Raw genomic sequence first — 16,970 nt, 5'->3', positions numbered from 1 at the left:
AGATAGCTCTCGAGTAGCTTTGCGCGAAATTAAAAAACAAACAAACAATTTAGAAATATAGCTGCTTAAATGATACAATTATATGGATAGTTTGTAATATTCGCCCAGATGTTTGCCAAAAATTAAATCTTTGAGCAATATTGAATCTATTAGAGGATTTTGTTTGGTATCAAAAATAAAGCATTGTGTAGATGGGGTATTTGTGCTGTGCCCACCACGAGTATCAAAATTAAGTTTCTAGCGGCGTAAGTTTACAGACATATCACTGTGCTACTGGAAGATGATTCGAGGATACAAAAATATAATATCATGAACAAATATTATTATAAAATGAAAAAAATAGCTAAAAGTAAATAAAACGTTAAATATATGTTCAAATTATTGTCGCAAGGTTTATGATAAAGAGTTGTAATTTAAGTTAAAGAATATGGGGAGGTGGGTGAGTGGGTTTTTTTTGGTATTTCGCACAAAGCTACACGAGGGCTATCTGTGCTAGCCGTTCCTAATTTAGCAGTGTAAGACTAGAGGGAAGGTAGCTAGTCATCACCACCCACCGCCAACTCTTGGGATACTCTTTTACCAACGAATAATAGGATTGACCGTTACATTATAACGCCTCCACGGCTGAAAGGGCGAGCATGTTTGGTGCGACCGGGATGCGAACCCGCGACCCTCAGAATACAGGTCGTACGCTTTAACATGCTGGGCCATGTGGGAGAGTAGCTTTAAAACCTAGAAATAAAGGGAGAAGGAAAAGTTGAAATATAAAACTGGAAAAACAGGGAATTTATGAAACTTCTTGTAATTATGGTAAAATATATGTTGCGCAGACAAATGCTCATTGGAAGTAAAAATAAAATAAAAAATACAGTAAAAGATGGAGGTATGATAAACTGGCTGATATTGCTGTGACAATACATGAAGATCGTAGCATCAATTGGACTGGTGCCAAGTTGTTGCACAACTAAGCAAATTCAAACGTTAATTTTAGAAATATTAAAGATGTAAAAATTTGGTTATAAATTTAAATGACGGGTCGGAATATTTAATTGTGGAAGAGTTGTTTTTTCTCAGTGAAATAACGTTTTTATTTTTTACGCTGTTGTTATTTTACATTACAAAACTACATAATGTTTTGTCAACCTCGGAGTACTAAATCCTGGATTTAGCTTTATAAGTCTGTAAACTTCCAACTGACACATTGAATAATTATTTTTTGTATTCAAAATTTTGGTTCACACTAAACTGCCAATTCTAATTATGGTAAATCTGTGTAGCCGAAACATATCACGTCATTTTGATTTTTGTAAATTTATGTGTTATGACGTTCACCTCTTTTTATCATTTTATATAACTAACTGCTGCTGTTATAATTTGGAGATTTTAATAAGCATTATGGCGTCGTAATATTCTATAGAATAAACTAAGTAAACGGGTTGGAGAGTTTTCTAGATTAATACGTCTCGTTTCTTCAACACCCACTCGGCACGTTCAAATCTCAGGCGTGACATTTGAATCTTCTCAGCAGTTTCAGATAGTAAGGATTAAGTGTGGAAAATGATGATAACGTAGTAAAACGACAGGCGTGTGGGTGGCATGTTTATGGCTTTTTGCTAACTGAAGCAGGAGTGAAAAAGTGACGCTGCTCTATGTCGAACATTGTAAACATATCTACAGTAGATTGAAAAAATATTGAATGCTGTAAGTCAAAAGAACTGTTTCATAAAGCACCAGTTTCACATCTGACGAAAGCTTTGGCAAGAATCTTGACTACATGTGAGATAAAATCCTGGGAGAATTCTCTCAAGTAGAATGCATCTGAAGTTTAAAACGTACGTATTCAGGGTGATATATGAGCGAAAACAGATACATTGTGTTCAGTATTGACCTAACTGTATAACTGTGTACAGTAATGTTATCCAATTTAAAGTTTTATCCTAAAAAAATATAATTTTATTGTGAAGTCCAATGTCAAATAAACACAGAGATATTTTGGATGTTGTTTTATAACAGCGTCTTCTCTGTTTAATAAATATATCACGTTAATAACAACATAGCTAATCATCATCTTTTACTTTAAGGTGTGTGTGAGGAAGTAACAACTGTTTCATACAATTTTATAACAGCAATAGGCCTGGCATGACCAGGTTGTTAAGGCGCTCGACTCGTAATCCAAGAATCGCGGGTTCGAATCCCCGTCACACCAAACATGCTCGTCCTTTCAGCCATGAGGGTGTTATAATGGTACAGTCATTCCCACTATTTGTTAGTAAAAGAGTAGTCCTAGAGTTGACAGTGAGTGGTGATGACTAACTCCTTTCCCTCTAGTCTTACACTGCTAAAAATAGGAATGGTATGAACAAGATGCAAAATGAGGAAACGTTAGTTAATGTTATTAGTATTAATGAATATGTTTGAAATATATTTTTATATATGGAAAAGTATATTCTGTAAATGTGTTTAAAAACGTGTTCTATAAATATTCTTTTTATATGTTGAAAGGTATATTCTATAAATATTTCTATATGTTGTAGCAAATTAAACACAAAGTTACACAATGGGCTATTTGTGCTTTGCCCGCCACGGGTATCGAAACCCGGTTTTTAGCAGTGGGAGATCGCAGACATACTGCTGTGCTATTGGGGGGCTTTTATATACTGAAATATATATTCTATAAGTATGTTTTTATATATTTAAAAGCATATTCTATTAATATCTTTTTTTTATGTTGAAAAGTATATTCTATAAATATCTCTCTGTATATGTACGTGTAAATTTATTTCGCCTATATATTAACAATATAATACTCAAGAGCGAATTCCATCAAGACAGTTTTATTTAACTTTCTTTAAATTAAATCAGTAACTAGCTAACGCTGCAGTTTCAATATTTTTTTGTGAAATGAACAAATATGTAAATTACAAGTCGAGGATAAGAAACAGATTCGCTACTTATGTAGACTAAACCAGAGATCTGCTACTTTTTCAGTGGTGACGCCTACTGCTATCATCTATAGGTAAGCTTTGAAACTATATTTCGTCATGAATAAAGGTGGAGAAAGTAACCTTCAGCAGGAAGAAGCAGAAAACGACGACGAAGATCAGCCTAGCTGTAAAGAAACTAAAGTCACGGTAAATTAGATTTGGGTGTTTTATAATAATTGATGCTAAGTTATTGAAAAAAGGGTGAGGCATAGCCAGGTGATTAATGGGCTCAACTCGTAATCTGCCATTTCACGCCATTTCAGCCTTGGGGGCGTTATAATGCTACGGTTAAACCCACCTTTCGATGGTAGTGGAGTAGCTCAAGAGTTGGCGGTGGTTGATGATGACTATCTGCCTTTCTTCTAGTCTTACACTGCTAAATTAGGGACGGCTAGCGTAGCTAGGCTTCGTACAGCTTTGCGCGAAATTCAAAACAAGCAAATATTAATATATATTATAGTAACAGATATTTCTGTTTATAGAAATGGTTAGTTTGCATGAATCTTCCCGTAAGCATTAAATCAATCAACATGATAATTTAGTAATTAGAGGTACGTTTTGATAGTAGTAGTGTAGAAGTAAGCTGTAATTTTTTTATTCGTGATGCTTTCCGCACACCTTTGTCTCTCTCTCTCTTTTTTTTTTTTTAGTAACGCTTACCTCTAAAGAAAAAAAATAAATGTTTATATTGCTCTTATCTACTTTTAATAACAGCTTTCATTTCACGAAGTTTAAGCTTTACATTACATCTGCCTCTAACCACAGCTTATAGTCCATGAAAGTTTTAATGTTGTTTTACGACACAAAATTTTAGTTTCCTCACTTTCTGAGAACGCATTTTCATAAATACGGTGGTTCGATCTAACATTGCGCCTTACGTCCTAAGCATTATAAATTAAGGACAGATTTGAATTTCAAACGAAAGTTCGTTTATTGAAAATGAGAAATACCCCTCTCTTCATTCATTCAGAATATATATATATATATACATCTTTAATTTCAAGTTTTCACCCTCCTCCAGGAGACTTCTCAGGGTAAAAATCGATATTTCCAAAAATCCAATTATTTAAACCACTGAGATAAAACTGTGTGAAACAAACGTAACAATAAAGCCAGAAAAGCAGAAAATACAACGTAGTTGATCTTACAACTTGGGCCATAAATAGTTATGAGGTCACCGAGGGCATTTCCTCAGATCTTTTTTTTGTTGTTTGTTTTCTTCTTAACTCACTGACACACACACGGATACATTCATATATAATTGAAAATTAAAGCTTGAAACTCAAACTTGAATTTGGTGAAATGTTTATTCTGTTTGCGCTGATGATTACAAAAAACATATTACAGTAAATGGATTCTGAGCTTTTCGAGCTAAAGGGCATAACTCAAGCTGTCTTATTTCAGTGAAAATGAAACTTTCAGTTTAGCTGGTTAAAACATGTGCCGGCTGTCAGAGTTGAAAGTTTGAATCCCGCTCGATATCACAAAGAATCTAAGAAAAATATGTTGGTGGAACACCATGTTAAAGAACATTGGTAAAACTGCATCTGAAATAGAGTCTTATTTATTCAGGAACGTTCAGTTGATACACTGGAGTGGAAACAGATATTAAATAATTTTATATCAGAGCCATTATCCAGCTATTGAATCAGATTGAAAATGCTATTTGTATACAAGTCTTTAATCTAGCTAATGAATTTGGATATAAGAGAATCCTATGGGAAAGAAAAAGTAAACACGTTTCACAACTAAAGAATTAGGGACATCTAGATTTTGTAAGGCTGACATTTTACTCACCGTCAGACTAATGAAATGTTGTCCAATTGTAAACAACTTCACACTGTGTACAGGGTTTGAACTATTCCCAAAACAAAACAGATAATAACATTATTTATTGGAAAACCCACTTCGAACATTTGTTATAAATAAAGTTGGCTTATTACTGAAAACAACACTAGACAATAGATACTTATTGTCCCTGGCTAATCACCAAATGGAGAAAATTAAACTTTATTCCAGTCTATAGTACGTGAGCTGTCAACTAGTTGATCGACTTGCTGGAAACAGTTGTATCCACATGGCTTTTTATTAGTCGACAAATAGCATATTTTATGTAAGCGTGTGATCTTTAGATCTTTAAAACAGAAATAGATTTATAATTATATCTCCTACACAACTACTGTGGTTTGGACCTGTTCACAGATAATGGTTGCTTTGGTTTGTTTTGAATTTCGCACAAAGCTGTCCCTAATATAGCAGTGAAAGACTAGAGGTAAGGCAGCTAGCTAGTCATCATCACCTACGTCCAACTATTGGGCTATTCTTTTGCCAACAAATAGTGGAATTGATTGTAACATTATAACGCTCCATCGATGAAAAGGCGAGCACGTTTAGTAAGATGGGGATTCGAACTCGCAACTGGACCGGTATACGAATTAAACCATAAAGCCTCTATGATGTAACTAATAACATCTTATTTTTATTTGCTGAATTTCCTGAAATTTTACCCCTTTCGTACCTACACTTGAAACGTAAATTCATTTATGAAATCACACTCAAGCTGTGTGTGTTTTTCTTATAGCAAAGCCACATTAGGCTATCTGCTGAGCCCACCGAGGGGAATCAAACACCTGATTTTAGCGTTGTAAATCCGTAGACTTACCGCTGTACTAGCGGGGGGCCGCACTCAAGCTATTTTTAATAATATTTATGTAATGTACCATTTACCACAAAAGTACGTCTAAAACTTTAATGCAAAAGAATATTATGTTTACAGCTAGCACGTTAATTCAACCATAAGATATGATATTTGGACGATAGTAATGGAAAGAATTGCTATAAGTCTTTAGAATTACTGAGATAATTAAAAAAAGTCAAGCAGACAAAAGTAGAAAGGTTAGGCAAATTTCCTTGATTAAAAAAACTAGAAAGTCAAGTAATTAGAAAAAAAAATATGGTGAGTGCTTCGCCCCAGTCAAACAAGAACAGTTAGCATACAGAAAATCTAATTACTTGTAAATTTATAAAGCAGTGGCTTGGCTACAGAACCTTACCTGCAATCAAATTGACTAGTTGAGCTTCCTTGCTCGACATTCTACAGTAGGCGTGGCATTTTAAACCATTGACAAACAAGGTATAAAACAGCTTAAAATTTGGTATAAAAATAATAAAAATACGTCGATATTTCACAGGATTAAACATGACTATTCAAAAAAAAATTGTATACGCTGTAATGTTTCTACGGAAACATATATTTGTACTTAATATTGTGTGGAATGTAAACAGGGCGTATAGATAGAAACCATCAAGTCGTTATGATACGGGTAATAATTTATCTTATTTAATTTTATCAGATAAATTTCAGAAGATCTTATGTATTTTTTTACCTAAATTGAAAATGTAGAATCATAGACAAAATAACTTCTTTACGATGCTAGGTTAACGCCGATGAAATGCCAACGAATATTAACTGTTATTTTAAAACTTTTTTTCTAGCTGTTTTGTACGTTATGTGTTTGTTTGTTTTGAATTTTGCGCAAACCTAGACTAGGGCTATCTGCGCTTGCCGTTCCTAATTTAGCAGTGTAAGACTAGAGGGAAGGCAGCTAGTCATCATCACCCACCGCCAACTCTTGGGCTACTCTTTTACCAACGAACACTGGGATTGATCGTCACATTGTAACGCCCTCACGGCTGAAAGGGCGAGCATGTTTGGTGTGATGGGGATCGAACCCGTGACCCTTGGATTACAAGTCGAGTGCGTTAACCACCTGGCCATACCGGGCCACGTTATCTGTTACCAAACGTTATAGGATTTTTACGGCACGTGAAATATGTCAAACCAGTGTTTGCCATTTGCACAGCTGTCATGGGATTAAAACTGTCAGAGTCCGAGAAATAATCGATTATTCAAAACTCTAAGATTGAAAAAAACAATAACGATTTAAACTGTTGAAAAACAGTTTCGTTAATGAATAAATGAATATTTTGTGGATAGTGGTTTGAGTGTTAAAACCGAAAAAACTTACGTTGATCAAAAATATATTTCCTTTTCCTTTTAAATATAATTAAGCCTCGTATTTTGCCTGTTGGAAATGGCCTTCCCTTAGGCCGGCCATGACCTCCTAATTAAATGCTTAGGCTATGAATCCAGTGTTTCACGATTCACCCTGCGTTGTGTAGACTTTAGTGTTGCGGATGAACTGCAAGAGTGACAGTCAAATCCCACTATTTGGTCAGCCAATGGGATCTCAAGAGATGGGTGGTTACTACTGACAAGATGCATTCCCTTTTGTCTTTCAGTTCAATATATGCAGATAGTCCTTTTTACAACTGCGTGAAACTTTATAGAACAACGATAAACAAACGCTGGTCTTTTTGTCTCAAATTTTTGATATAAGGTTCGAATTGTATGAAAACTGGATAAGAACTAGTTTGATTTCCCACAGTGTTGAGACGTATGTATTGTCAAAATACTGGCTTTAATTTCATAGTATAAAATGTTTCAGAAAATACGTTAGAAAGAGTCGCTGTATTACTACTTTAAACCAATTTAGAAGGTTTGGAAAAATATATTTGATTAAGTTTAGCATTTCTGGAGGAATGTAAAAATAAACGGGGTTATACCAATAAAATTACGGTGTCTGATTATAATTATTATTAATAAATCAAGAACCACTATTGTCAAATTCAAATTAGGTTCTTGAATGTTGAAATGAAGTACATCTTACAGAAGAAATTGGAATTTAAAAACCCAATAAAAGTTGTGTTTCCTTTTCAGACTTCATTCACTGTGAGAATTATGTTAAGAACAAAGTAATAAAATTCTAACCAAAATATTTGTTAAAAATTGTATTGGTTAAATTTGTAAATCAAGTAATAATTTTCTTTTTAAGATGAACTGATGGATGTTATTATAGTTTGTTTGTTTTTAAATTACACCTTGTGTAAGATTTATATAAAAGAAAAGTTTTAGTTAGCGATCAGAAATTTTTATATTATTTCGTGAAATGAATTATTCGTCATGTGTCACCAGTTCCATATTTATTGTCCACCTGTGAGTCAACGGTAAGTTTACGGACTACAACGCTAAAGTCCAGGGGTTGATTCCCTTGGTGTTCAGAGCGCATATAGACTACTGTGTAGTTTTGTACTAAAACTACCAATCAACCGTATCTACTTACTAGTTAGAATAAATTAATAATATTAACGCGAAAGTTTCTCCCAATGGCTCAGCAGCGTATCCGCAAACTTATACCGCTAAAAATCGGTTTTCAATATTCTTGATGACTAAAACACAGGTTACGTAGCTTTGTGTTTAACAAGAAACAAATAAAACTTTTTATTTTATGTTTGTTTTTGGAATTTCGCACAAAGCTACTCGAGGACTATCTGTGCTAGCCGTCCCTAATTTAGCAGTGTAAGACTAGAGGGAAGGCAGCTAGTCATCACCACCCACCGCCAACTCTTGCGCTACTCTTTTACCAACGAATAGTGGGATTGACCGTCACTTTATACGCCCCCACGGCTAGGAGGGCAAGCATGTTTGGTGCGACCGGGATTGGAACCCGCGACCCTCGGATTACGAGTCGCACGCCTTACGCGCTTGGCCATGCCAGGCCTTTTTATTTTATAACTCTAGATATTGTATGGTTATTTTAATAAGATAAGATATTATCTTCTTTAAACTTCTGAATTCATCAAGTATACTATTTTAAAGCTCGGTAAAAAAGTTACACCAAAACGTTTTTCTTTTGCCAGATTGCTATAAATTTAAAGTTTTAGAATAAGCTCCGAATAAAGTAAAATTACAAAAACGTTTATCGAAGATTTGCAAACTGGTGTTAATATGAGAATAAATTTATAGACAATTAAATTAGCCCATGGTTACATTACAGTATTTTGTGCAGCCTTTTAAAAATACATAATAATCGGATATCGAAAGGTTTTTAGTTTAGTTTCTGTTTCTTTTCATGAAAACATAAACTTTATAGTTTCGATTTCTCAAAGAACACCGTGAAATAATTCGAAATTTGATAAATATTTTTATATGCCAAATTTGACATTCGAAGCAATCCAGTCATGTCAAACATCTAACAAAAAAGTAAAACGTTTGACCATTTTGACGTGTTTCCCAACACACCAATTTATTAATAGAGTAACTAAATCTGTGTTTGTTGAACTTTGAAACTTGCCATCCACTAGTATCATTTTGTTTTCAATGGAATATTTATGAGATTGATAGGGTTTGGTGCATTCAACGCTCGTCAGTGCAGTAGGGTTATTTGTTTGTTATCACAAAAAGAATAGACGAAACAACATTTCAAAGCAACTGTTTTTTTGTTGTAGCTATTTTTCATTTTTATTACAGTAATTTTATACCTATTATTCACAAAGGGAAAAATATATATTTAGTACATTAGGGTTATAATTCGATCCCTGATTTTTTTCAGATTTCATGAAGTGCTTGAAAACTTAAAGGCATGAGTGCCAACGTTGCCTACTAACAGTATCATAACGAACTATTTACCTGCTAATAGTATCATAACGAACTATTTACCTGCTAACAGTATCATAATGAACTGCTTACCTGCTATCAGCATCATAATGAACTGTTTAATCAGACTTTATATCCCTTCTCAACCACAGTTTGATGTGTCTAAACTACGTGCGTGTTTTTCTAAGCTATGTTCGGAAATTCTACAGTTTGAAGTTGATAAGAAACTTATAAGCAGGTTTTACAACCTGGTTTTTCTTCATTTTGGTGTGTGTTTGAACCTCAGTTGAACATAATAAACCATAAACATTTCAAACGACAGTGTTTTGTATAAAACTGAAAATGTAGTTGATTCTAGTGGTGAGATGTGTTCTTCAAATGTTAAATATACAACAAATAGTAGAATGACAAGTAAATAACCTGCATAACGAAAGAAACGTAGCTTACTTTGAAATGTATTGGTAGCGATCAGACTGTGAAAGTAAAAAATAAAAGTCGTAGACATGTACAACATAAACCTGAAGAAAAGGGAAAAAATAACATAAGAATAAAAGGCTGAATATTGCGTATTTAAAATCTGAAACTTGAGTGGAAAGTCCCATAGTTTACTTTAACAGCGAAAACGATTTTTGAAGTTCGGTAAAATAAGAGAAAAACAGTTAGTAATTATATGAGTCAAACTGTGCCAAGATGACAGCACAGATCTGTCTCTCTCGTTATTTGGGTATATATGTGTGTATACCCAGGAGGATCAGGTACACTTGACCTATTCTTCATTCCTATTCATTGTATGTTAATAATTATTACATTAGGGTTAGAGTAATTCACATCTACTCGGACTCCTTTCAAGGCGATGTCCACGTATATTGCACCATCAGTTCCTTCACTAATGTCTAGCTCATAGGTGGCCTGTTTTATTATAGCACTCAATTATTATTATTATATATGTATATTATATGCTTTTCATTTTATTATTTTAAATAATTTTATCTTAATAATCTAATATATAAATTAATCGGGGAGCAGTGTTTAGGACTATATTCATCATATATGCAGTATCTGTCGAGCTCGCATAATAGCTCATTTTTTCTCCAATTTTTATCAAAACATTTTATTGTACTATGTAGAAGTCTATCTGCATTTGTTTGTGTATTTCAGTATTTATGCATAAATTTTTAAGAGGTGGTTCTAGGTACTCTATATGTTGTCGTAAGTAGTGTATTTTGTAATGACTGTAATTTGGTTTTCAATTGTTCTTTACTTACGTTAATCCATGCTGGAGCTGCATAGTGTATTACAGGTCTTATATATGTTTGGCATATTTTAAGGATGTTTTCAGGTGTTGCTCCACTGTTTTTACCAGTTAGACTCCTAGCATAGTTTATTATTCGCCAAATTTTAGTTTTTATATTATTTACATGGTTTGTCCATGTAAGTTTAGAATCATACGTTAATCCTAGAAATTTTGCAAATTTAGCAGACTGGAGAAGTGCTCCATTCATGTAAATCTGTGGTTGTACTTTTTGATGTTTCCATGACTTTGAAAATATCACTAATTGTGTTTTTGCTGTATTTAATTTGGTTCTATATTTTTGACAATATTCGCATATTCTGTTTAGTTGCAGGTGTATGTTTGTGGCTGCTATTGCTGGTGTTGGGGCACTTTTCCAGATTGTTACATCATCAGCGAACTGTGATGAGTATCCATGATTTGGATCTTTAAGTGGCATATTGTACACATTTCACATACATGATGAAGAGAATAGGGCTTAACCGCCCCTCCTTAAGGGACGCCGTCTACTGGAGTGAAGAACTCCGGGAAAGTTCCTTCTAGGTTTACTCTACATTGTCTGTTTTCCAAAAGTTAGAGAGCCAGCGAATAATTCCACGCGATAGTCTCACTTCACTCACACGGAACCGTAGACCATTATTCCATACAGTGTCGAATACCTTCTCGATGTCGAGGAAGCAGGCGACAGTACATTATTTTTCATTAAATCTTTTTATTATTGTTTCAGTTAACCTAACTAAATGACAGATCTCTGGTTTGGTTTGTTTGTTTAGAATCTCGCGCAAAGCTACACGAAAGCTATCTGCGCTTACCGTCCCTAATTTAGCAGTGTAAGACAAGAGGGAAAGCAACTAGTCATCACTACCCACCGCTAACTTTTCGGCTACTCTTTTACCAACGAATAGTGGGATTGAGGGTCACATTATAACGCTCCCACGGCTGAAAGTACAAACATGTTTTGGTGTGACGGGGGTTCGAACCCACGACCCTCAGATTACGAGTCGAGTCCTTAACCATCTGGCCATGCCGGGCCGCACAAATCTCTGAACCCATGGCTGTGGAGGGACTCTTTGAGAGAGTAATAAATGAGAAACAAATGCAAGTCCACAATTATCATCGAGCTTTGTTATTGAATAATAAATTCATAGGATATTGTTTTGATTTAAACACAAAGCTACACAATAGGCTATTTGTGCCTTGCCCACCACGGGTATCAAAACCCGGTTTTTAGCATTGTAATTCGCAGACATACTACTGTACCACTGAGGGGCAAATTTCTGGGAAACGGCTTATACGAATAAAATATTAGCTTGAAATCCAATCGCATTTTCGTCCCTTAAGATTTGTAATAAACTGGGGAAAATGTATGTGTATTTTTTTATAACAAAGCCATATCGCCCTTTTTGCTAAGTCCCCTGAGGGGAATCAGACCCCTGATTTTAGCGTTGTAAATGCAAAGACTTACCGCTGTCCCAGCAAGTAACCGGGAAGAAGGTAATAAAAAAGTAACATATATTTGTGTACATATATATGGACCCAAAGAGTAGAACTCAATATTAATTATTCGTTTATTGAACCTAACAAAGTCTTTAATTATAGTGCATCTGGAAATTAGACAATAAATAAATTGGTCATTGGGAGAGGACGATAGCCCACTATGTTTAACCGAACGCATCCCTACACAGGGATTGCAGTCACAAAGGGCTATGTACTGCATTATGTACTGCAGTGCTCATGCCAGGACGTTGGCAAAACCCAACCAAAGGGACAGAGACGAAACGTCCTTTACTAATCAAGGCAATATTGCCTCTGAAGTTCGAGTAACCTTCCATCTAGAAATCAGGCGCAAAAACATCTGTTTTATTTTTATTCTCCGTCAGCTGTAACTCGAAACCCACAATATGCTCATGACCAGCTTACACCCCCAAACATTTCACTAATCCCCAGGACGTGCCTTTTCATACCTAGAGCAGCAAGTGATCCATAATTGGACAGTTACAGCCCATACTACTAATGACGGTCTCTGAACAGACAGTCATTATTTACGTTACATGGAAGTAGATAATCTACCATATACCCCTTATTGTGCCGCGCAGTATTTTCGTTAATACTATCTTGCTTCGTGAAGTAACGTCTATAAATTATACTATGGTTTTCTACGGAACAGAACTGAATGCGTTGATGTGAAATGATGGCTTCCACCTAAAAGTTACAGCCCTACTGGAAGCCAAGACTTCGACTCGTGAAAAGTACAGAAAAAAACAACTTTTGAAACTGTTGGGATAAAAAAAAAATCAGAAACTAGAGGGTACTTGGGATGAGAGGAAAATCTGCCTTGCCCATTGTCGCATTCCTCTCATCCCAAGTACTCTATTGGTTCTGATCTCTTTCTTACATCCATACGTCTGAACAATTATAAAATATTTTTGTTAGTAGTATTATTTAGATCTGTACATAAATTTTATGTTATATGTTGAGATTTGGTTGTTAAAAAGATATTGAAAGTTGTGCTTATTAATGTGAATAAGAAAAATATTATCTTAGATATAAACGAGGTTATAGAACACTGAAACTACATATAAAGCAGCTAGTAGTAGTTGATGATAACAGGAACAGTTATGTTTGTTGCCACAAAACTCTACAACAGCCGTACCAACAGCATCTACTGCTGAGGATAACTCTGCTTTAATCGAAATAGGATTTAACTTTCATTTTTCTAATGCACTTGCTGCGATTTGATTTGATTTATTGCAGTTGGGGGATAGCAGGACCCCAATCATTGGACTGCACTCAGCTCATTTAACGTAATGTTTATTCCTTTTCATGTTAGATAGTGAACCATTTTGTTTTCCAGTTGAGTCAAACTAATTTTTGACCGTATAAAAATACATACTTTGATAAAGTTTATTTTGACAAATTACCATATTTTGTACAGTAGGTTGACGAGCTTACATACAGCTTCTACTTCTAATATTGTTAAATTGTGATGCCTCAAATATTTTACTTGTATTCGGTGACTGAGTGGTTAAAAACAAAACAGATTCTCACATTGATAAGTGATGAATTCTTCATATAATCAGGTATAAATGCACTAAAAGTATCACTTTTTTAATCAAGCTTTATGTTTTTATTCTGACTAAGCTCAAGTAGGAATAAAAACACATCAAACAGTTATATATTTTTTGATAATCTACGTGTTAATTTATCACAGTACTTTTTGATAAAAATAAGCTTTCTTTTCCTGTAGCCCTCTAGCGGTGATTACAAAGGAGCTAGACCTAAAGTTCTAAATATTGAAGAAACTGAACAATTGCAAAAGATGTCAAAGGAAGTTCGGAAATCATCTGAAAAAGAAACGCAGAAAGATGGTGTTTATGCTCCAAGAAAACCCGTAAAAGAATCTCAAGCAGAAGATATTTCTAATCCAAAGAAATCAGGCACTGACCAGTCACGTACAGAAGGATGTGAACAAGAGCCAACAAGTGAGGACGATGTTAGAGAATCTTCATGTCCCGAGTTCTTTGGAGTTAGATCATATCTGCATCATTTCTACGAGACCATGACAGTGAAAAACCCAGATATTTACGAAGATTTTGACGAACATGATAATCGCTACTTGACTACCCCAGGAAAGAGACGTCACATTGGAGTTTACTGGAAGGCCACTCTTTATATTGGTTTTATCTTGCTTATTTGTGGTCTAATTCTTCTGCTCGTTGGCTACTACGTTCGCCAGAGAGACGTCGTTGTTGGATATAAAGAGGATCTAGAGATCATTGACCGTTCTTCGCTGGATTTTAACCGAAATCTCGACATCTGCAAAATACTTGGATTACTGGTCTTCTGTTTAGGTGGTGCTATTCTGTTGGCAGCTTTGTTACTACCTACCCTTGTCTCTAACTACTGCGATGATGATGACCAGGAGGCTTTCAAAGTCAAGGCTAGTTTCGATGACCCTGAAGAATCTCCCACCGAGAAAAAAATACCCGCTACAGAAGCACTGACCAGCGTTCAGCCGAAACGAGGAGAAGACCATATGGTTATTACAGAAGTCGGTTTATGTAAAGTGCCATAAAACACAACCAATCTTATGATCATTTTAATTAATTATAACAACAATATTACTAAATAAAATTACTTTTGATTTAAAATGACATCACATGAGTATATATATATATATACATATAAGTTGTTTTTTTTTCTCTCGTAAGAACGGTGTACTTATATGTTTTTTTCTTTACAATTTTATCGTGCAGGATATTAACTAATTCCAGTTTGTTTTTTTTTCCACACACTAGTATAAAGATTATGGAATTGTTACAGGTAAAAGGGTAAAAAGAAAACATTTTATCCGATGAAATATATGTTAATATTTTAACTGAATTCAGGAAACGTTTATTTTACAGCAAGCTATTATAAAAGTTACATGCGCTGTACTAGCTTGAGCCACCTTATAAGAAAACACCATGTGTGTGTGTGTGTGTGTGTGTGTTCGTTAGAAATTTCGTTCGGCCCGTGAAACGTAAATAGAAATATGACACGTTCGTTATTAATTATTGCAGTAGAACTATAGAATGCATCGTATTTTTGCCACAATTTTAACCTCAATTACTTACTTTAAAATTTTAGGTTTTACACAATATTACCTGGAAATAAAATGGCCAACATTAGTCCAAAGGCTCAACAAACAACCGAAAATGTTGTCGTTACTCGCTTGGCGTCACTACCCTGATAATTCCAAAATAAGCATGTATTTGGACGTTAATATTTAACCATATGTTGAAGACAGCATGCGCTTCTTTCAGTGACATACATAACAAAAGTTGTTTCGTTTTTTTTTATTTCGAACTGGGTTTTCAGTTCTTATAATCTAACAGTCCAATGGGTACAATGTAATAACTGCTACTGTAACAGAATTAAAATCAGTGACGAAACTTAAATTACATCGTCGGCAAAACTCAAACGTTTTCTTATGTGGATAAAAGAAAGCATTTTTATGGTTCTTGAGCTAAGTGGCTGTTTATTATGAATATTACTATAAAGTTTATCGTTGTTATTATATGGTTGCATGCAAAAACGTAAGAATGTATTTCTGTAAAATAAAACAGCTGAACATGTTGGAGTGTAATGTTAGTTGTAAGTGCATATTACTTCAAGAGAAATTATTTAAATCAGAAATTAGAATTATAAATGTGTGCATATATACATATAAGAATAACTCGAAATTGTGTTTGAAAACGTTAGTTTTCTGCATCGTTCGTTATAGTAATATATAGTATTAAAGAATTAACCGACTCAGTCGTATAATGTTGTTTACACTCACATTTTTAGAGCTTATGGCTAATCTTTGATAATGTATATATACATATATCATTTTATGCTTTTGGTATTAGTATTACAAGCAAAGAAAAAACATATAAGAAATCTTCGTGGAAACTACGACAGAAGTTAATTTACGGTTCTGATGCCTTAGAACGATTATCAAAGCATAAAAATTTTGCCATGCATAATAACTGTTATATAATATAAGAGTGTGAAAAGAGGGAAGGCTTCTTTTACGTTTGTGACATCATATGGTGACTTTTAGAGACAATTATATTTAAGTTTTAAAGATAGACTGTTTTATTTAACAATAAAGATGTGATTTACGCTAATAAGGAATGAAACAAAGTTTGACGATAATGTTTGTTACTTTAAACTAGGTGTGTCTTTAAGCGTCATTTGTTTTATCTACGGATGTGAAATAGTTATGATCACATCTTTAAATCTATTTATTGGTTCAGCTGTAAATCGCCATGTTTAAACATTTTTAAAATTATTTTTACTTTATCTTGAATTCCAGAATTAAAACTGGCAGATTGCAATGCACATAAACTTCAGTTTCGTAAGATGTTCTACTAAACATTTTTTTTCACAAAGTATCGTAGAAAACAAAAAGTCAACTTGATTGGAAATTTTTCTCATACAATCATGTATAAAACTTATTTTCTTACCGCTATCAGTAGGCTTAAGCTTCCTTCCCAACTTACCATTACTCCATTACGTTTTGTTTTTACAATAGATTAAGATAGGTGTTTTGTGTGAAGTGTGGAAACACCTTACTGATAAAGATTCAGATTCCAATTGATTGTTTCCATTGGCGTTTCACATTAGTTTAAAAAGTATCACATATTATTTGGTTGTTTATTTGTTTTTGAAT

At 34.2% G+C, this 16,970-nt stretch overlaps 1 protein-coding gene across 4 annotated transcripts in view; it reads left to right on the top strand.

Moving 5' to 3' along the window:
• Positions 1-15,899, top strand: part of LOC143255777 (neurensin-1-like) — a 38,745-nt gene extending 22,846 nt beyond the window's left edge. For 2 of the 4 annotated variants that reach the window (XM_076511969.1, XM_076511968.1), the window contains 2 exons: positions 2,989-3,131; positions 14,019-15,899. In XM_076511969.1, coding sequence (XP_076368084.1) covers positions 3,042-3,131; positions 14,019-14,846 — 918 coding nt within the window. In that variant the 5' untranslated portion in view covers positions 2,989-3,041 and the 3' untranslated portion in view covers positions 14,847-15,899. Of the gene's footprint in view, positions 1-1,603; positions 1,833-2,988; positions 3,132-14,018 lie in introns of those variants that run through there. The other 2 variants (XM_076511970.1, XM_076511972.1) reach the window with 2 other exon arrangements.
• Positions 15,900-16,970: the final 1,071 nt, after the last annotated feature.

The sequence above is a fragment of the Tachypleus tridentatus genome, chromosome 7 (genome assembly GCF_004210375.1).
Source record: "Tachypleus tridentatus isolate NWPU-2018 chromosome 7, ASM421037v1, whole genome shotgun sequence".
NCBI classification, from domain to species: domain Eukaryota; kingdom Metazoa; phylum Arthropoda; class Merostomata; order Xiphosura; family Limulidae; genus Tachypleus; species Tachypleus tridentatus.
The sequence above is the reverse complement of the archived record's forward strand: the minus strand, read 5'-3'. Positions and strand labels throughout refer to the sequence as shown.